The following is a 22,952-nucleotide window of genomic DNA, read 5'->3' as shown; positions in this document are numbered from 1 at the left end:
AGGTTTTTTGTTTGTTTACGCTCAAAGCTTTGGTCGATCTACAGTTTACATGGTGCTAATATTTAAGACTGAATCCAATTTTATTCAGATGTTTGTCCTGTTGTCCCAGCATTATTTATTATATGACCCATCTATTCTTCCTTGATTTCATTTCCCTTTTATCATATAATGAATCTTTGGAGGTGTTAGGGCCAGTGTATCCCACAGTCTGTCTGAGATAGCTAAAATCCATGACCTCTCTCTCATCTGATTGCAGTGGCTAGTACCACCAAAACAATGCTAAATATTATTGTAATGTTTTGGGTTTTGTTTTGTTTTTGTTTTTGTTTTGTTTTTTGAGATGGTGTCTCACTCTGTCACCCAGGCTGGAGTGCAGTGGCATGATTTCAGCTCATTGCAACCTCCGCCTCCTGGGTTCAAGCAATTCTCCTGCCTCAGCCTCCCAAGTAGCTGAGATTACAGGCACCTGCCACCATGCTCGGCTAATTTTTGCATTTTTAGTAGAGACAGGGTTTTACCATGTTGGCCAGGCTGGTCTCGAAGTCCTGACCTCAGGTGATCCACCCACCGTGGCCTCCCAAAGTGCTGAGATTACAGGCATGAGCCACCACACCCAGCCCCTGCTTCTAACTTTGATGGAATACTTTGTATTTCCCCATTATGCATGATGCTGGTTTGAGACTAAAATAGGTATCTTTTATTTTAAGGAAGTATCCAACTATTGCTAATTTCTGAAACAACCCCCAAATATCAGTGATTTAAAGGTTGTTGTTGTTTTAATCACTCAATCAGAGCCCAACATGGGTCACAGGGGAATGTGAGGACTTTCTTCCATGCGATCCTTCAGGGACCCATGTTCCTTCCATTTCCTGGCACTACTATTCCCAGAGCATCAGAGGCCTTCCCGGATTCTCTGCATCTGAATGGCAGAAAAGCTTAGAGAATATGCAGGGAATTGTACGGGAGATGTTCTATGGGCCAGGCCTAGAAATGGCCACTCACTTCTTTTCACATTTCTCCTACCTGCAAGAGAAGCTGAACAATGTTGCCTATCTTGGTATCCAGGAAGGAAAAGATACAGTTTGATGACTGCATTACTCTGTCCATTATTCTTATTATTTATTTCCCACCTATTTGCATGTTCATTTTATGTGCATGAATATGGAGTTTACTGTTAGTCAGGACTAGCTAGGTTATGCTGCAGTCATAGACAACCTGAATGGCTCAGCTTATTCCTTACTAATGATCCATAGGCTCAATGTAGAGGATCAGCTCTGCTCATCCTAGTCACTCGGGAACCCAGATTGACCATCTTATACCTGCTTCCACGATAGCCATGACAGATAAGGAAATGTCTAGAAAGGCAGAAACCACATTTCAGTGACTGAAGCAAGTCACACAGCCATGACTAACTACCAGGCAGGGCAAGAGGAGCATGTGCAATTCTCCCATGTGTTTGGACACAGAAGTAAACCAGATATAACTTAGCTGTGGAAATACCTACCCTACATAGTGTGTATAAAACTATAAATCTGTGTTCTAAAGCCTATCTCACATCTAACCTATAATTGTTTTTATATCCATAGACATATATTAATGTAGTAGGAAAACACTGAAGTGCACCTCACCCCAAGAATAGGATAAGGAGTTGAAAAGATTGTTTATAACCTTTTACACCTTGGTCTACTCAGGGTTCCATATCAATACCCCCAGCCACTAAACTCAACAGAGCCTGTCTAGAAAGAGCAGATCTGCATTTGTTTATTATAAAACTGATAAATTGATCCTTAAATCTGACTAAAGCATTTCACAATTCTCCATTCCAAGGACTAAAGCTCACTGCAGCTAAAGTTTTTATTTCAGTTGGAATCTGTCAAATACCATAGAGAGGCCAAAACTAAATTCTGTTAGCAAAGGTCAAGATTTGTGGAAATTAAATAAAAAAAAAAATCTTATCAGCAGTTACAGTTTCAATAGCCTTCTCCCTCAAATGTTAGAAATGAAGTGCCCCTTTTTTCTTTATGGACTACTAGGTACAAAGTATTACAAGAAAATATACATATTCTAGGGAAATCAATCAGTCAAGAAATGAATTAAGTTCCTACTATGCACGCCAGCTCTTGGAATGTGGGTAATTTGTTTTTCCATTCCAGTCGTTATTTGGGTTTCTAACCAGAACTTTACTGGATGTGGATGGATGAGAAAAGGTCAGGATGAAATCTGAGCTAAGAGTGCAATTTGGGATGGATTCTCTTCCAAGGTGTGTCACAAAGTAAGCATGGTGGGTATATCATAGAATAATTATCACCTGTCAATCAATATCCCTCTCCGAGTTTTGCTTCTTCAGGAGAAGTATTTGGAAGCAGAGACCCTACCCTTGCCAGATTCTTGAGCAAATCACCCGGAGTAAGCTGCTCTTTGTAAACCCTACTGTTAGAGAGAAAGAGAGAGGTGGGGGGGGGGGGGGGGCTTTGGGGAAGTTCCTTTGATGTCTGGGACTCCATTTGCTCCCCTCTGCCTTCTTCTGACCTCCATAAGGTTAACCTGTGTCCACACACATTGTACCATTCCTTATTTGCCCCTCAACTAGCGTTTACTGAGAACTACTATGTACCAGATCCTGTGCCAAGTCATGGTGACACAAAGTAAAACCAAACGTGGATCCTCCTTTTGAGACAGTCACCACCCAGTAAGGAAATGGACATGTTGGTGAGCTTGGCATGGAGACACTGCTCCTGCCGCTTGCTGCGCTGTGCAAGCCGCTTCATTCACGTTAGGTTTCAGATTAAATCAGTACTGGCTTAAGCTTCCACCTGCAGATTGGCAGGAATTCCAGGATCCCAAACTTGCACTTTCTTGTCCTCCTGGATCATCTAGGAGTCCTGGAAGTCTCCACCACAGTCTTCTTCCAAGCCCTGTTTTCTCCCAGGCTGCTGCTTCTATTTTGCTAACTTGGTTCACACTGCCAGCCAGTACTGCAAATCACCTGTCAGCATTGCTCATCCAGGCTGCAGCCAGAGGGTCTTTCAAAAGAGAAATGCTCAGCAGGGATCTTTTCCTCTCTGTCCTCAATCGGTATAGGTCCCTGTCACTCCACCTCCCAGGGCTGAGGCTCTGAAGACTCAGTCCTTCCAGATTCTTCCGGCAGAGCCTTCATGGAATCCACAATGACCAAGCCCCTTTCCAGACCCAGAGATTCTCAGTGGCATGACTGCTTTCCTTCTCAATCCCAGAAATACAAAGGCTGTATTTCTTCTCTTTTCCAGGCCCTGTTGCTATGACGAACCTATAGGTCTTTCAACTACCTGGCAAGCAGGAGGTCCTCATCCCAGATGTTCCAGTGGCTCATTCTGTGGTCTTGAATCAGGGCCACCGCTTATAGTTGTAAAAGCGACACATTGCGCAACTTCAAGAGTGGGACTGTTGGGTCAGAAGACAGATGCACACTTGAGTTCACAAAGAAACGGATGGTTTTCCAGAATGACTGTACCAGTTTGCACTCCCATTAGCAACACCCTGTCTCTCCATATCCTTGTCAAGGCTTGAGTCATTCATCCTTCTAACTGTTTCCATCCCATGGGGATGAAGTCGTTTCCATTACTACACTTTCTAGAGCTGGATTATTGGTGACACTGGGCTTTGGTCATTTATAATCTTAGTCATGAACTGTTATGGTCTGAAGGTTCGAGTCCCCCTCAAATTCATATGTTGAAATCCTAACACTCAATGTGATTTTAGGAGGCAGCGCCTTTGGGAAATGATTTGTCATGAGGGTGGAGCCCTTGCGATGGAATTAGTGCCCTTATAAGAAGAGACAGCAGAGTGCTTGCAACCTTTGTCTCTCTCTGCCATGTGAGGATACAGACAGCTGTCTAGCTGTCTGTAAACCAAGACGAGAGCCCTCACCGAAGCCCAACCATGCTGGCACCGTGACCTCAGACTTCCAGCCTCCAGAACCATGAGAAATACTTTGTTGTTAATAAACAACTCAGTCTATGGTAATTTGTTACAGCAGCTCAGACTGACTAAGACAAGGACCTGTACCTTAGCGAACAATTTGGAAATCAATATGCTTAATCTAGATGGTATACATTAAGGGTAACCAATAATAAGTAATTTGCTCCCTCTGAAAATGTTAGTTTTCTTGAAGCACACTAAATACATCACCTTCTTGGGCCTGCACAGCCATGGTGTCCAGCACTTTCCAAAGCACGTTTCCCCCGTGGGCAAACAAGGTGCATCTCAAGACAGGCCCTGCGGAGGGATGGGACAGTAGGTGGCACAGCAGAATTCAGCATCAGTCTCATTAGACCAATTATTTATATTATCCATACTACAAACCTTTTCCTATCCTACACTCAGTATTAACAAACACTTCTGAAATGCCAGGCATGGAACTATGTGCAGGGGATAGGGCAGACGACAGAGGGCCCTCGTGGAATTCACCTTCTGAAAGTGAAACAAACAGCTTTAGATGCAGTAATGTTACTGGAAGTGCCTGAGTGCAGAGTATCAGCACCTTCATTCATTTCCCCGGCATCCACAGACAGAGCTACTCCGACCGACACACAGGCCCTGCCTTGGGGCAGGTTAGTGGGGATGGTGTCTTCATGCACAGGAAGCAGCCAAGCCATGGGAAGCTGAGATGGTGACAGAGTAGAGCTGCCCAGCTGGGCCCAGCAGAAGCCAGGTCCCTGAGGACACAGTGGCACTCGCTCCTTGTTCTGGGCCTTCTTGCCCCTGCCCTGCTTCCAAGCACACATCTCATCAGAGGTGACCACAGTGGAGACTTCAGGCTCTCCCCAGTGAGCAGGAAGAGGTGCCTGCCCTGCACTCTTGTGCTGGCCTGAGGCCCCTCTCCTTGGCTTGTAGAGGTCATCTTCTCCCTCTGTCTTCATGTGGTCTTCCCTCTATGAGTGTCTGTGTCCTCATCTCCTCTTCTGATATGGACACCAGTCATACTGGAACAAGGAACACCTTAATGACCTCATTTTAATTTGATTACCTCTGTAAAGACCCTGTCTCCAAATATGATCACATATGAGTTTAGGGAGAACACAATTTAGCCCATAACAGGCAGACACCACATGCCCACTAAAATGTCCTCCTCAAATCAAAGGAGACTGACAAATGAAGGTGTGCAGCAGGTAATAAGATATCATCCCAGCCAACAGCAAACTGGGAAAGCAGCTTATTTAGGTTTTATCTACTTTTCTTTCCCTATGTCTTCCTCTGTTAAGAGCAGGGAGGTGGGAGCTCAATGGTAGCTGAGGAGCAGCTGCAGCCATGAAGCAGGATAGCCCAAACCACTGTGTTATTCTCCGGCAAAGCAACTTTTACTGAAAAGCATAACTTCTATTGAAAAATTTTGCCATGTTCAATGGCTCATGCCTGTAATCCCAACACTTTGGGAATGGCATTTTAAAAATACCAGGTGTGAGTATCAGTGGCATGACCACTTGTCTTCTCAATCCTAGAAATATGAAGGCTGAGACTTATATGGCATTTTAAAAGCAACTATTAACTATATAAACACCTTATTCAACACTATCAAGAAATATCAAGAGTACGTGAGCTAAATCTTCACATTTTATTTTCAACTTAACAGTACAACTTGGTAGTATGACTTGGAAACCAAAAAGAAAACAATAAAAATGCATGCATTTAACTCCTACAACTCAACAACAAAAAATCTAATTCAAAAATGGAATAGACTAGAATAGACATTTCTCTGAAAATATACACATGGCCAGTAAGCACATGAAAAGACGTTCAACAACATTAGTCACTAGGGAAGTGCATATCAGTGAAATATCACCTCACAGCCACTAGGATGGCTCTTAGCAAAATAGGTGAGAATGAGGGTGAATAACAAGTGTGGGCAAGGATGTGGAGAAACTGGAACCCTTACGCATTGCTGGTAGGAATGTAAAATTTTGCAGCTGTTGTGGAAGACAGTTTGGTAGTTCCTCAAAAGGTTAAACATAGCACTACAACACGATCCAGCATTCCACTTCTGTGTATAAGCCCAAAATAATTGAAAGTAGGGACCCAAACACGTACTTGTACATCCATGCTCATAGCAGCATTCGTCACAACAGAAAAAAGGCAGAAGCAGCACAATGTTCATCAACAGGGGAATGGATAAGCAGAATATGGTGCATACACTGGAATACCCACTCAGCCATAAATAGAAATGATATTCTGACACACGCCGCAACAAGGATGAACTGCAAAAACATTATGCTAAGAGAATAGCCACACACAAAGGACAAATATTGTATGATCCCAGTTTGTGAGATACCTAAAATGGTCAAAAGCATAGAGAGAGAAAGCAGAATAGGGGTGTCCAGGGCCTGGGGGCAGGGAGAATGGGGAGTTGGTGTTTAACGGGTACAGAGTTTGGTTTGGGAAGATGAGAAGTTCTGGAGATGGATGGTGGCAATAGCTGCACAACATTGTAAGTGCAGAAATGTCACTGAACTGTGCACTTAAAAATGATGAAGATGAGCCGGGCACAGTGGCTCATGCCTGTAATCCCAGCACTTTGGGAGGCCGAGGTGGGCAAATCACCAGAGGTCAGGAGTTCGAGACCAACCTGGCCAACATGGTGAAACGCCATCTCTACTAAAAATACAAAAAATTAGCTGAGCATGGTGGTGCACACCTGTAATCCCAGCTACTCAGGAGGCTGAGGCAGGAGAATCGCTTGAACCTGGGAGGCGGAGGCTGCAGTGAGCCGAGATCGCACCACTGCACTCCAGACTGGGCAGCAGAGTGAGACTCTGCCTCAAAAAAAAAAAAAAAAAAGTGGTGAAGATGGTAAAGTCTATATTATATAAATTTTACCATGATTTTTTTAAAAGTCTCTCTGTTGGCTTTGTGGAGGAGAGGTTGGAGGAAGGATGGCAGGAATGGAAGCAGAAAGACCCTTTTAGGAGGCAACCGTGACAGTCAAGGCTTAGACTAGAAAGGGAGTGATGCCGGTGGGTGGGGATCGGGGGTGAATTTGGATGATCCCAACATTTCCCACTTAACGTCATTAATTTGTTCCTGAAAATCAGATATTCTGTGAAAAACCACTAAAAATTTTCTTATCATTGTTTGTAAATTGAAAAAAAGTTATATTACAGTGCATGGCAACCATAACCCCAACCAATTTCCTAATATATAACTACAACACAGTGAAATGTCCACATATACATAATAAACTATTATGTCAGGATGTGAAATGCTTAAACCATCATTTCCTGACCTCCAAATAGTGAATGTGCTGTTACTTATTCATCTGATTTGTAGGCAGTAGCAAGTAACAGTTTATATGCCATAATATAAGCATTTTGTTTACAATGGGCCATGACAAATAACACACAGCAATGAATCCATTTGTTGGAAAAAATGCAGACAAAAGTTTACAATAAAAAAGTGAGGCTCAGCTGGGCGCGGTGGCTGAAGCCTGTAATCCCAGCACTTTGGGAGGCCGAGGTGGGCGGATCACGAGGTCAGGAGATCGAGACCATCCTGGCTAACACGGTGAAACCCCGTCTCTATTAAAAATACAAAAAATTAGCCGGGCGTGGTGGCGGGTGCCTGTAGTCCCAGCTACTCGGGAGGCTGAGGCAGGAGAATGGCGTGAACCTGGGAGACGGAGCTTGCAGTGAGCCGAGATCGCGCCACTGCACTCCAGCCTGGGTGACAGAGCAAGACTCTGTCTCAAAAAAAAAAAAAAAAAAAAAAAAAAAAGTGAGGCTCAGCCGGGCCCCATTACTCACGCCTGCAATCCTAGCACTTTGGGAGGCCGAGGTGGGAGGATCGCTTGAGGCCAGGAGTTCAAGACCAGCCTGGTCAATATAGGGAGACCCCATCTCAAATTAAAAAAAAAATGAGGCTCTTTCCTGTAATTAACTGTGATTCTTCATCTTCACAGTTTCCAGGGATGTGGGCACGGACATCTTTGGAGGCTGCTATTCTACAATGCATGAAGGATGGAGGAAGTACGAGTTGTCAAGCTGCGGAACCTGGGATCTCCTACCTCTGGCTTTCTCACTACATGAAATGAATTTCCAAACTGTTCAAGCTAAAAAAAAAAAAATGCATATATCTTAGTTTGCTTTGTGGCTTTCTGACTGATGTTATGAACAAATTCATGCTATATAATTGTATCCCCTTGATAACTTTTCATACTAAATTTACACTCATGAACACCAAAGTACCAAATGAAAAATTCAGGCAAGTTACAGCAAAGAGCCCAGATAAACAAGGGAAAAAATGCTTGTCTATGGGCAATCTACCAAATTAGGATCGCTACTTGGAAGCATTCAAAATTAGTCTTTATTATTAAAGTACATTTTTTTCACAGGAAGAAAGACTTCCTGTATATGTCTAAAAGGTTGATGTAAAAGTGCAGCTGGCCACACATAGGCTAATCCACATTAATTTAATATTAAAATACAGTATGCCAGCTCTTTCTAAATTTGCTCCAGAGCAATAGATGTCTTGGGAGTCCACATTAATGAAACATTATGTTTCTCTAAGCAAAAAGGAGCCCTGCAGAACAGCCCTGAAAAGAAGAAAAAGACCAGGAAACTTCACAGGCTGCTCTGCTCAAAAAGAAGATTAAAAATACCCACTAGAAGAATGAGGAAACAAATACAAGAGCACCTTTTTCTTTAATTTCTCCACTTTCCTCTTTCCACATATGATTTAACACAAGTTTTGCCATAATAGGCTCTCCTTAATAAAGACAACACAGAATGAATTAATAAGTGAATGAATGAATAAAAAACAAATGATTGGATAGAATGGTTCATCATTTGGGATCAATATGTCTATGAAGGATAGTAATGAAAGTACAAGTAGTTGTCAACAGTTTCCCTCTTCTTCCTCACTCAGCAGCAGCCACATGTTCTCACTGTCCTTAAGCAGATCTAGTAGTTGCGTGGAGTGCTAAAGTCTAACTGTGAACTCATCTTTTAATGAAGACACTAATTTTTAAATCACATGGACGCTATTGATTTGTTTGGCATATCTCATGCATCAATACATATAGCATGCATCAACACATACTATAAATTTTTTAAATGTATAGACCCAAAAGATTGTTTTAAGACATAGTAGACCCAAAGTGGAACAATGAATGTGTGAACAACAGTCAAGACAAAAGTTTAGTTAGTGCTTCATGAGAATACTCATTTAATTAGGAAGTACACCCACTGCTTACTCTAACGTACGTCCTCGTCCTAACTCAGAAACACATTTTGATACTGAGATGACTTCCTTGGCCACACAGTGCCTCCATTTCCCCCCAAAAAGAGGGTTGGATCAGGTGGTGGTTATGGCGTCTCCCAGTTCAAAAAACCAACAGCATCATTTCAGCGAGGAGTAGTTTAAACTAATGTTTAAAGTATTACAAATGCCAAGCACTCCAAATAGACTTTAACCACTAAGTAAGAAACCCTGGGCTATTCTCCAAGAGTCTTAAAACTTGCTTAGAGTCCAAGAAGACGGAATTGCTGAAAATAAGTTGTGTTGCCTTAAGAATAGGAACCAAAATATGGTTTTAACCAAAATATTTGATTTGTGTCTTAATACAGACACACTTTTTGTTCTCTGTCCCAGCTTTTAATATTACAAGTTATTTTAAAGTCTAAAACTACGACCAATGGGTTTTTAATGTCATATTTCTCTTAGATTGTTGTTGTTGTTGTTGTTGCTCGGGGTTTTTAATTTCATTTTTCACTAGAAATCTTAGAAATCTGTCAAAGAATAAAGTATGTCTTTGGGCATATATACTATACTTCAAGTTACATGCATTGGAAATTTTACATATGGTATTATCATTGCTTTCAGATTTAGATATTTCAGCTAACACACACATAGACTTCCCTAAATCAATCCTACCCCTCCGCTACCACCTCCACCACTGCTTTTTAAAGGATTTAGCCCATTACACAACTGTTGCTTATATGTATTTCTTCCAGGCAGCTCCCATTGTCTGCAAGTACTCTTTTCAAAAACAAATTCAAAAGTAAAGTTAAATGCAGTCATATTACAGAGATAGCAGCAACAATATTTGGTTAACATAACTTCCCAAAATGTAATGTGTGGTTCGAATAAATTTGTTGGGAAGTGAATGTTTGCAGTAGAAGAGTATAAGCAGATATAAACATCAGAACCTTTACGATTAAATCAACAGAAAGCCATTGAAATGTTCTATATCAGTGAAGAATGGCTTTAAAGTACAATGCTTTAGTAAACACAGACCCTCACTTTAATCAGTAATTTTAAACTTCCCTTTCACCAAACATTTCACGAATGCCTGCCAGCATGAGATACAATCGGTTAATGTAAGGTTCACCCTCTTCTCCTTTGTCTCCACTATACACATATTTTGAAAATGGAAAGACAAAAAAATGGAAACCAGGGTATTTACAAACGTAATTATTAGCACCACAAAGATCCATAATTCCCATTATTTTATACGTATATTGGAAATGGTTTGTAGCTGCATATGATACCAATACGTATTCACTCCTATCAAAAGATAACAGTCACACCTAAAGGCACATTTCTGTGAAAGCCATTTCACAAAACAGGAAAAAAACTGAATTTTGAAATGATAGAGCTTTGTGTCCTTCTGCCAGGTGTTTTATTTTTATCGCAGAGTTTCTGTAAGAGAAATTTAGGCACAAATAGTCTTTCTCAATTAGGCCAGCTGGTGGCGGTGTTGACTGCATACCAGAACAGCCTAAACCTGGCAAGAGCTTCTTATTGTTTCAGAAGAGTATTTCCCAAGAAATACAAATGAGTTCATCTTATCTGTGTTTTGAAACTTTCAAAGATATTATTCCCTCGTATCAGCGACTACTGTGAACTCCCTTTGTAAAGCCTGATGATCCATCTATTTCTCTTGGCTCTGTGTACAGCATTCAAGAGACAGGACGTGTTTCATTTCCAAGGCTTAGTTAATCGATGGATATACATTTTATCTGTTCACAGCTAGCACCACTGTTTACCTTGCCCATGACAGGGCTTTGAAACTACATGGGAATTTTCCTATGAGCAGAAGAAAGGGCAACATCTGCATGAGAGAAACACAAGTTTATATTCGGAGTTAGAAACATTAAAATCGTCCAGGCCGCTGTCAGATTAATGTGTATACAGACCCACTCTGGGTATGCAAATCAGGATCTTCCCACGAACTTCTCTTTAATTGTGCTTTTACTTGATATGTCCTTATGTGTGTGTGTGTGTGTGTGTGTGTGTGTGTGTGTGTGTGTAATCTGCCTACTTAATGGAACAATCTCTGACACTAGGGCTTTGAATCATGCCAACAAGATAAACTGAAACCGATCATATTGTCAAAGAGGCATTTATAAACATAAATACTTCTGTATAATCTGAACAAAATTTTCTCTTTTTTTATTACCAAAGTTCTCAGGTTTACTTACATGCTCCTCTCCTCTCCATATGCATTGCTGAGTTAGTTGTTCATTCCTTTTCTGTAGAATAGAGTTGGCAAATTTTTCTTAAAAGATCAGATCATAAATATTTCAGGCTTTGGGGACCAAGAGGTAAAGTCGAGACTATTACGTGGGCACCTACATAACCACTTAAAAACGTAAAAGCCATTCTTAACTCAAGAGTAGTACCAGATGCAGAGGAAGGACAGATTTGGCCTTGTAGGCCAAAGTTTGCCAATCATCTTCTAGAGAATAAATTCTATCATGGGATGTATGTATATTTTTCCAGTAAAATCCACAAAGACTGGCAGAAAAAAAGACTCTAGCCTGTACATGATGTTAAAATTTTTCTAGTTAAAAAATTTTCCAATTTAAAGCTACATATTAGAATTTGATACTAATCATTTATACTTTTTAAAAATGCATACTATTATCACTAAGAAATAAAAATCCTGGACCTGAAATGAGAAAATTTGGCCCAAGAGACACTCATAATGCTGCACAATGGGTTGTGTGTGGCGACAGGGGCAAGAGAAGACAACCAGAAACACCCCCAAATAAATAACCATAATGCTGTGCACAACATACCAAGCACAGCAGGCAATTTTCAGTAACCACCTTACAGCGTGTTTTAAAACTTAGTGTTGACAACACAACACTTTTTTCTTCTTATCGTTAAACATTTTTAGTTTTATTTGTTTTAACTGACTAATAACAATTATACATATTCATGGAGTTCATAATGATGTTTCAATACATATAAAGTGAGTGATCAGATCAGGGTAATCAGCATTTCCATCATCTCAAACATTTATCATTTCTTTGTGTTGGGGACATTTCATAGGCACCAATACCTTAAATTTTATATTTAGAATTTATATATTTTTGACAATTATTAGCACTGTAGGTTTTCAAGAAAAGATCCCCCTTCTTGCAGACTTGGGACTGTGCAGGGAGCACTCCGGAGGCCAGGACAAAGGGTATCAGCGATGGGCTGGTGTTGATGTCTCTTCCCTGGAGATCTGAGAGAATGAGGAACTAATCTGTTGAACTAACTTAGAATGAATCATGAGTTTTGGGTTCACACTTTGTTTTTTTTTTTCCTTTCACCAGCAGCATAGGGTATTTTGCAAACTAGATTAGCTAGTAGAAAAGGAATGGCATGAAATAACAGACTCACTCAATAATTATTTGACTTTGCAATATGGTCAAAAATATTCTCAGAAGATTACTTTTTGAAAATGAAGAAAAGAAACTTGATATGCCTGCATGCTGGGCCCTGACTTAGAGCTAATAGGGACCTTCAATATCATCCAGTTCAGCCCTCTTAGTTCACAGGTGAGTAAATGACAGCCCAGAGCACTTGAGTGGCTTGCCCAAGGTCACACAGCAAGGAACTAGCTATTCCAGGCTGATGCGTAATCAATCTACTTAACAGCAAACTTTCTAGCTCCAGGGACAGAACCAAAAGCAAGTTATTTTTCTTGAAATGAATGGATCTTTACTTAGACTCACAAGGTAAGAGTAAAATATGAGCTATTTTGAATGCCTTCCAGCATTGCCCAGAAACCCAATAAAAATGGGAATTAAGTGATACAACTCTCACTACTAGTCCAGACAGGATAGGTGCAAGCTGTGGAGAGCCGGGGGTTCGGGGGGAAGTGGGAGGTGGGTGGGGGTTTGGGAGCTGGCCTGCAGATGCCCAGGAACCTGAACCCTGCCTCCTCCAGTGGTGACCAGCCACACTGTGTCTGAGGGTCTCCAATGCTGGCAGAGACCTGCAGCCTCTGGCAGAGACCTGCAGCCTCTGTCATCGCCTCAGACTGTTCCATTCAGCAGCCACCGGGCCCTCCCTTTTGTGGAATCAAAGGGAAGCATGAGGAGAGACCAGGCATCTCAAAGCTGGGCTCTCCAAACATCACGAGATCAACTCCTTAAACAGAGGAAGCCAAGCCTCTCGCCCTTCACATTTAAACATCTCAAACTGCTGCGTTCTAATCAAGTCAAGCAGCCATTGTTGTTTTTAACATTTAGAGTCTCTACTTTATGGGACACTGTGATCCATACAATAAATTTTTATCACAAGCTGGCATTTGCTCAAGAGGTTCCTAGCTACTGAAGTGGATTACCCTTGGGCCCTCTATCAAGATGGCTTCATGTCTGGATTCCAGGTGACTTGGATAGTTTTCACTCTACTAAACCACACTACCTATAACCCACCTGATCTCCCTTGAGTGTCAGAGTTGGACATCCTGCCCTGTAGCACCATAACGACAAGAGAACCCAATCTTGTAGAGTCAGTGTGATGGTCTGGGGACATATGAAATGCCTCTTTCTACACAGAAGGAAGATTATATTACGTAGTCCTGGTGAGTTTTTTTCCCATAATTGTCATCCAACATAAACGTCAATCTCCATACATACGGCCAACAAGCACGTGAAGAAATGCTCAGCATCACTGATCACCAGAGAAATGCAGGTCAAAACCACAATGAGACACCATCTCACACCAGTCAGAATGGCTATGGTTAAAATGTCAAAAAAATAACAGATGCCAGTGAGGCTGCAGAGAAAAGGGCATGCTTATACACTGCTGGTGGGAATGCAAATTAGTTCAGCCCCTGTGGAAAACAGTTTGGGGATTTCTCAAAGAAGCAAAAATAGAATTACCACTCAACCCAGCAACCCCATGACTGGGTATACACCCAAAGGAAAATAAATCACAAAAGACACCTGCCCTTGTATGTTTATCACAGCACTGTTCTCAACAGCAAAGACATAGAAACAACCCAGGTGACTATCAATAGTAGATTGGATAAAGAAAATGTCAGCTGGGCGTGGTGGCTCACGCCTGTAATCCCAGCACTTTGGGAGGCCGAGGTGGGTGGATCACGAGGTCAGGAGATCGAGACCATCCTGGCTAACAGGGTGAAACCCCGTCTCTTTTAAAAAATACAAAAAAATTAGCCGGGCGTGGTGGTGGGCACCTGTAGTCCCAGCTACTCGGGAGGCTGAGGCAAGAGAATGGTGTGAACCCGGGAGGCGGAGCTTGCAGTGAGCCGAGATCACACCACTGCACTCCAGCCTGGGCGACAGGGCGAGACTCCTCTCAAATAAATAAATAAAAAAGAAAGAAAAAATATCAAACTTATACACCACGGAGTACTACAAAGTCACAAAAAAGAATGAACACGTCCTCTGAAGCAACATGGATGCAGCTGGAGGCCATTATCCTAAGCGAATTGACACAGAAACAGAAAACCAAATACTGCATGTTCTCACTTTTTTTTTTTCTTTTGAGACAGGATCTTGCTCTGTCTCAAAAGCCCAGCCCAGGCTGCGGTGCAGTGGCGTGATCACAGCTCACTGCAGCTTCAATCTCTCAGGATCAAGCAATCCTCCCACCTCAGCCTCCCAAGTTGCTTGGACTACAGGTGTATGCCACCATGCCCAGGTAATTTTTTAAAAATTTTGTGGAGACAGTGTCTTGCCATGTTGCCCAGGCTAGTCTCAAACTCCTGGGCTCAAGTGGTCCTCCCACCTTGGCCTCCCAAAGTGCTGGGATTATAGGCATGAGCCACCACACCCAGCCTGTTCTCACTTATAGGCTAAACCAATGTTTAGCTTCACCACAAAAGGACATGAAGATGGGAAAAATAGACATTGGGGACTCCAAAAGGAAGGAAGCTGGGGGCATGGGCTGAAAAACTACTCATCGGGTACTATGTCTGCTACTTGGGCAATGGGATCATTAGAAGCCCAAACCTCAGCATCACACAATATACCCTTGTAACAAACCTGCACCTGTGCCCCTGAATCTAAAATAAAAAGTAAAATTGAAAAACAAATACATACATAAATAAACAAAATGGAAAAAAAAAGAAATGTCAATCTCCCCTTCAAAATGCAAGGTTAGGACATTTTCTCAGCTGACTACTGAGCTCCCAAGGTTTTTATTTTAAGCTAAATTTAATGTTAACAAATATTTACAACTATTTCCATTTGGATGCTGTATATACTCTATACTACTGTAGCTGTTATTAAGAATATTATGTCTATCATTTTTCTCCAAAAATTTCAGAATGTTCTATTAAATCCTAACACAAATTTCCCTCAACCCTACATTGCCCCATAATCCTTATCTTGGGTGTGCCTCAAATATAACAAAAGAGGCTAAGGTACACAGCCAGCCAGAGCAGGCAAAGCGATTATGAATGGAGGGTCCTCTGACACCGCAGGAGACAGTCCCCCCACCCCCAGTATGCATTTAATATTACAATTCCATTTGCAGAATAGATCTCTCCCTACTAAATTTGCAGGATTGGTGTCAGAGAACAGGAAGATCCCAAAGGTTGTGGTTAAGGGCTGAGAGACACAAAAAGCCTATGGATTACTTGAAATCCCAATGACTTGTGAGTTGTTACCGTGAGGAGGTTGAACAAAGGCAGCAGGGTTCAATGTATAAAGAGTGTCTACTAGCAGCTGATGAGGATGGCCATCTGCAGTTAAGCTAATTCATCTTGAGTGTTTAAGCATAACAGGGTATCATGCCCTTTGTCCTTCTACACAACTCCTTCATTGATTTGAATCAAGGAATTTTTGTCATTTTTTTTCTGTTCTCTGTGTGTGTGTGTGTGTGCGTGTGCGCATGTGTGTGTGTAAGATGGGAAGATCTTCTTTCCAGTTTAAGATATCCCAAAGTGTCCTTGTCCATAGGTGGTTGACTGGGGAGTGGGCTACCCAGCTGTTTGATCTGCAGGGCCACAGTTTACTTTGGATCTTGCCTCATTTTTGTTCTAAAGCCCTTGCAACATGCTGTGCCTGGTGTTGTTGCTCATCTCAAGAGGCTATTCTCCATGCTCATTTCTGTTTTTGAATTAGGTCTCCAACTTCAGGTTCAACCCCATTGACAAAGCCAGATGAAAGGGCTGTTGCTCCCTCAGCACCTCTGTAACACTCAGCTGTCATCCAAAGTTGCTTTCTAGTCTATCTCGGAAATCTCCTATAGTGTCATCTTTTTTGTTTGTTTGTTTGCATGATTGAATTATGCTCCAGCAGATTTGTATTGAAAACATTTAGGGTATGATTTTTAGGGCACTTGACCTACATTTTGGGTAGGTCCCTTTTTTTGACTGTCAGGTTTATTGTGGAAAGGGGAATCCTATAAGGCATCTTTCCTGGTCAGTCCAATCAGCTTTTACCCTCCAACCTTTAGCATCGGAGGTTCTGACCAACGTGTGTACACGTTGACAAATGTACAAGGTACCCATGTGTACAACATGTGTACAAAGTCAGGGGTCCCTGGGTCATATGCCTCCAGAGGAATTCTAAACTTTTCTAATAAATATTTGCTGGTCTTCTTTGGCTTTAAGGAAATCATTTTTTTTTCAACTTAAAAAAAAATACAGACAGGGTCTCACTGTGTTGCCCAGGCTGGTCTCAGATGCCTGGGCTTAAGCAATCCTCCTGCCTCAACCTTCCTAAGTGCTGAGATTACAAGCATTAGGGAAATCTTTAATTATACCTCTTAATTCAGCCCAGGCCCAAGGCTTAATTCTACAGTTTCCCCACATAACTGGTTTGAAAGAGGAGTTTTAGGAGGGTTGTTTGGGAAAAGTAGGAGGTCTGGACCAAGGGAAGATGAGGGAGGTGGTGTGGGTGTGGAAGGACAGTGATCAGAGCATAAAAGGAAAAGAGAGCTGGATATTAGGAGACAACCAAGGGAGCATGGAGGGGGAGGTTTTCCAGAAAAATGAGTCTAGTGTGTTCTTTCTTACATTTGTCGAATTGCTCATTAGCTTTGGCCAATGAATCTTTTAGTGAAGCACTGTGTACGTCAGAATTTTACCTGGAGGTGTACCAATCAAAAAATGCCACACATTGGGCTGGAGGAACATTATTTCATTTCTTCTCAAACAGACCATTTTGTTCAAATGAAATGTTCTGCCGAGTGGCCACTGAAGGCCCAATCACCCTTGGTGAAGTTATGCCATTTAGAGAAACAGGCACAAGAATTTAGACTGAGTCAGATTGTGTATAAGAAGCAGGAGTGTTTTGAGGTAGAGGAGAGGATTCAGACTTCAAAGACCCCTGAGAGCTGGCGAGGGTTGGAAAGGATGTAATGCTCTGTACCTCCTGTCTCAGGCCCCTAGACTGACAGGTGGCCACCCCTGAATGCAGGCTTCACAATCTGCTCTCCCAGCAGGCAGAAAGCCAGAGAGAATGCTGTCTCTGGGTCAAAGTCAAGCTCTCAAGACACAAAATCCAGATGGATCAAAGTCAAGCTCTCAAGACACAAAATCCAGACAGAAGGAGAACCTCATCTGGTTTTATTGGTTATCCATAGCTGAGTTTGTCCAAGTGGGTGCCTGTCAGTGAGAACCACAAGCTCACAGGTACGTGAGCGAAAAGGACTGACAAAGAAAGGTATGATTCCACCAAGGCTGCCAAACAAATGGGAACTAATACCCAGTTATTAACAAAAGCTGGATACCAAAGTGAGCATAGTCAAGGAACTCAACACAAAGAGAGTGGGGTTTAGACTCAGGGCTGACTTAGCACATCCGTGCTTCGAGTGGCAAGACACAGGGGGCCTCTGTGGGTACCAGACCTGGCTGAAGGTTGAGTCCAGGACAATAGAGTGTGCAGACCTCCACTGTTAACTATGGAAATACATGAAGACCAACCAAGTGAGAACAAGCAAAGACTATTTATTCAGAGCTTGCCATAGCAAGGGCGTCACCCACCATCTTGCATTTCGGCAGAGACTCAAAGGCAAGGAGAGAGGTAGGAAAGCTTTATAGTAGAATAAGGGGAAGCTTTCAAGTGCATGTTGATTAGAGGATATAGGCGTGGGAAAGCTGGAGGCAGCTAACTAGAAGTGGGGCCTCCTATGTGATTGGTTAGGGTGCATATTTGACTTTCTCTGATTGACTGTTAGTTGGAAGCAGGAACAAAAATTAGAGAAGTTGTCAATCAACACTCAAGTTCTTGACCTGTTATGGCAGCTCAGGCCTGTAATCCCAACACTCTGGGAGACCAAGGTGGGTGGATCACTTGAGCCCAGGAGTTCAAGACCAGCCTGGGCAGCATGGTGAAACCTTGTCTCTACAAAAAATACAAAAAAAAATTAGCCGGACATGTTGGCTGTACCTGCAGTCCCAGCTATTCAGGAGAATGAGGTGGGAGGATCACCTGAGCCCAAGAGGTCAAGGCTGCAGTTAGCCATGATCACCAGTGCACTCCAGCCTGGGTGACAGAGTGAGACACGGTCTCAAAAAAAAAAAAAAAAACAAGTTCTTAACATTTTGGGCCAATTGTTACAGAGATTATTGCTGCAGTTTGTGGATCTGAATCCTATTTTTATATAGCCTGGCCATTGTCCACTGGTCTATTCAGTCTCCCAGCACATAGCCTTCAACTCAGCACTTTTGTTCCCGTGTGAATGAAATGAACCATGTACAAGGTTATGCATGACAACATTGTTTTGATAAACAAAAGAAAAGTTGGAAAACAACCAAAATGTCCATAATCAGGGCACAGGATAAATGAGTGAGGCCGCCCCCTATAATGGAGTACTAAATCCGTGTCCCCTGAATGTACTCCCAAAGCCCATTGTCCATGCTTTGATGACAGCACTCATCACATGGTGTCCATTTATAGGTCTGATTCCTTAACTTCACTCTTAAGGACTCAAAACAAATTTTAACTTTCTCTATGTGTCTGTTTAACACTTGTCAGGTGACAGCAAAACATGGAACCTGTTCCTCTCTAACCAGAGGATAGGCAGTCATAAAAAGCAGTACAGAGTTTAAATTTCACTAACAGAAAAACACAATTCAGTAAATTGAAGCATTTTTTTTTGAGGAAAAATTGTATTCTACTATAAATTTGGACATTAGACTACATTTACAAAAGCAATAGAAGTGTTTAATTCAAATGAAATAAGGTTCTAAAAGCAAGGATCAGCACAGTTTTTCTAAAAGGGGTCACACTAAATATTTTAGGCTTTGAGGACCATATTGCATTTGTCACCTGTTCTTTGATTTTTTAAAAATAAACTTGGCCGGGCGCGGTGGCTCATGCCTGTAATCCCAGCACTTTGGGAGGCCGAGGTGGGTGGATCACCTGAAGTCAGGAGTTTGAGACCAGCCTGACCAACATAGTGAAACCCCATCTCTACTAAAAACACAAAAATTAGCCCCACTTGTTGGCGTGCACCTGTAATCCCAGCTACTCGGGAGGCTGAGGCAGGAGAGAGAATCGCTTGAAACCAGGAGGCGGAGGTTTCAGTGAGCCAAGATCGTGCCATTGCACTCCTGCCTGGGCAACAAGAGGGAACCCCATCTTAAAAAAAAAAAAAGAAAAGAAAAGAAAAGAAAAAAGAAACTTTTAAAAATTGGGGCTTGCAGATCTCTGTTTAACAGGCAAAGTTCATTGACTTCTTTCTGTTCTTAAGAGACCATTTTGGAAATCTAAGTATAAATATCTAAGTATGAATATTAAGGATACTAAACAGGTTTTTTCAGACAAAGTAACCATACAAGAAAAGAGACTGAATTGACTACTGAAACTTTAGAGTTAGAAGCAACTCCAGAACTTGTTAAAACTCAAATTGCTATGGGGTCCAAGTTCCAAAGTGAAGCTCATGTTTTTTGTCTGGGACCACATTTTGAGATCTGTTGCTGGATAGGCTAAAAGCTTTCCAAATCCTTATTTTTGCTGCGTTATGAGGAGATTCTTGTCATCCCTGTGAGCAAAGCTCCTAGGAACAAATTCCCCTCCCAGCAGCCAGTGTATTGGGCACTTTGTAGCTGTCACACGGAAACTTCACGGACCCACCCAAATCTGAGGACAAAGGAAAATGTTGTCTAACCGGCAACACCCCCTGAGGTACACCTCTTGAACAAGAATACAGCAAGAATCTATTAATAGGAGTAATCCCTTTTGAACTGAAAAGTTCCTGTACCCCTCCCTGAAGTAAGCGCCGGTATTAAAGGCTGCTGACCTGAATGGGCCATAATGCAATATGGTGACAGCTTATGTAACCTGTGAAACTAGTTCAGCCAATCTTCAAGGACAATAGGCTTAAAATGGATTGATGTTAGATCCTTTTTAGGTGGACTTGAGTGTTCAGTTTGGTTTATTAACCTTCCTTAAGCCTGCTAGCCCGTGCCAATTTTTATCATAATCCTTAGCACTCTAAATGTATGGTCCTTGGGATCAAAGACCAGCTTACTTGTCTTTGTTGAGTTAATACATGTTAAACACTTAGAACAGTACCTGCACATAACATGTACTATACAAATCCGAGTAATTGCTGTTATTATTCACAGCACCTAGCCTGGAGCTGGGTACGTAGAAGGAGTTGAATAAATACTTTTTAATAATGAATAAACAAACTGTATGATGCATGCTTATGATCCCCTCAGTAAAAATTTTTGTAGTTTATTTGTGGTCCTTGGGAACATTAATAATTTGGGACAGTCCAGACCTTAAGTTTCTGTTTGGGATAATGAAAAAAGTTCTGGAAATAGATAGTGGTGATGGTGTATTAGGTTGGTGCAAAAGTAATTGCAGTTTTTGCCATAGCATTCAATGGCAAAAAAATCGCAACTACTTTTACATCAACCTAAATACAACGTTATGAATGTACTTTTTTAAGCTTCCACATGTAAGTGAGAACATGCAGTATTTAAGTTTCTCTTCTAGCCTTACTTAACATAGTGTCCTCCAGTTTCATCCACGGTGCTGCAAATGACAAGATTTCATTATTTTTCATGACTGAATAGTATTCCATTGTGTGTGTGTGTGTGTGTGTGTGTGTGTGTGTGTGTATAATTTTTCTTATCCATTCATCTGGTTTTGGACACCTAGGTTGATCTCACATCTTGGCTATTGTGAATAGTGATGCAATAAATGTGGAGGTGCAGATGTCTCTTCAATATAATGATTTCCTTTGCTTTGGATAAATTCCAGTAGTAGAATTGCTGGATCATATTGTAGTTCTGTTTGTAGTTTTTTGAGGAATCTCCATGCTGTTCTCCATAGTGGCTATACTAGTTTACATTTCCACCAACAATGTATAAGAATTCCCTTTTCTTTGCATCCTCACCAGCATTTTATATTTTTTGTCTTTTTGATAACAGCCATCCGAACTGGGGCGAGATGATACCTCATTGTAGTTTTGATTTGCAATTCTCTGATGGTTAGAGATGTGAGCACATTTTCACATATTTCTTGACCATTTTTATGTCTTCTTAGGGAAATGTCTATTCAGATCATTTGCATTTTTTTTTTTTTTTTTTGAGACAGAGTTTTTCTCTGTCACCCAGGCTAGAGTACAGTAGCCTGATCTTGGCTCACTGCAACCTCCGCCTCCCAGGTTCAAGCAATTCTCATGCATCAGCCACCTAAGTAGCTAGGATTACAGGCATGTGCCACCACACCCAGCTAATTTTTGTATTTTTAATAGAGACGGGGTTTCACCATGTTGGCCAGGCTGGTCTGGATCTCCTGGGCTCAAGTGATTCACCCACCTTGGCCTCCCAAAGTGCTGGGATTACAGGCATGAGCCACTGCGCCTGGCCCACATGTCCATCTTTTTCTTTTATTATTATTTTTTGTTAGCTGTTGAAGTGTTTGATTTCTTTGTATATTCAGGATATTCACCCCAAATTGGATGAGTAGTTTGCACAGATTTTCTCTAATATTGTAAATTATCTTTTCACTCTATTGGTTGTACCCTTTGCTGCGCAGAAACTTTTTAGTTTGCTATAATGCCATTTGTTTATTTTTGTTTTTGTTGCTTGTGCTTTGGATATCCTATTCATAAAATCTTTTCCCAGACTCATATCCTGAAGCATTTTCCACGAAGAACTTCTTCTAGTAATTTCATGGTTTCAGGTCTTAAATTTAGGTCTTTGATCCACTTTAAGTTGACGTTTGTATTGGGTGAGAGGTAGGGGTCTAGTTTCATCCACTTTTCCTAGAACTACTTATTGAAGAAACGGTTCTTTCTCCAATGAGTGTTCTTGGTAGTTTTGACAAAAATCAGTTGACTATAAATATGTGCATTTATTTCTGCGTTCTCTATTCTGTTCCATTGATCTACGTGTTTTTTAATGCCCATTTTGGTTACTACAACTTTGTAATATATTTTGGGGTCTGGTAGTGTGACACCTCCAACTTTTTTTTGTATTTCAAACTTTATCCAGCTTTACTAAAGGTACTTTCCATAAACAATCATGGTATTTCAAGCAGGACTTGGGCAGACAATCATTAACAGTACACAACAACTTTCAAACTCCCTTCTTCAGTTGACTACCCAAAATCAGAAAGCCACTATAAAACTCAATTAAGTCTTCATCTGATGCTCTGAACAGAGAAAGTTTAGAGTGAGGGTTAACATTTCACATTTAGCATGTTGTTCAACACCTTTTCATGAGCCAACCCTGGCTTTCAGGAAGTAAAATGAAAATGGCAGAATTT

At 41.5% G+C, this 22,952-nt stretch overlaps 1 protein-coding gene across 29 annotated transcripts in view; it reads right to left on the bottom strand.

Annotated features, from left to right (window-relative positions):
- Positions 1–22,952, bottom strand: part of LOC134810163 (serine/threonine-protein kinase Nek4-like) — a 232,505-nt gene that overhangs the window by 113,121 nt on the left and 96,432 nt on the right. For 3 of the 29 annotated variants that reach the window (XR_010157491.1, XM_063812053.1, XM_063812054.1), the window contains one exon: positions 4,168–4,254. The exons of the other annotated variants lie outside the window; for them this stretch is intronic. Coding sequence is in view for 2 of the 3 variants with exons in the window: in XM_063812053.1 (XP_063668123.1) it covers positions 4,168–4,189 (22 nt within the window). In the remaining variant the exon portion in view is untranslated. The remainder of the gene's footprint in view (positions 1–4,167; positions 4,255–22,952) is intronic. 29 annotated transcript variants of the gene reach the window in all.

This window comes from Pan troglodytes, chromosome 5, assembly GCF_028858775.2.
Source record: "Pan troglodytes isolate AG18354 chromosome 5, NHGRI_mPanTro3-v2.0_pri, whole genome shotgun sequence".
NCBI classification, from domain to species: domain Eukaryota; kingdom Metazoa; phylum Chordata; class Mammalia; order Primates; family Hominidae; genus Pan; species Pan troglodytes.
This window is presented reverse-complemented; position numbering and strand designations above follow the sequence as displayed.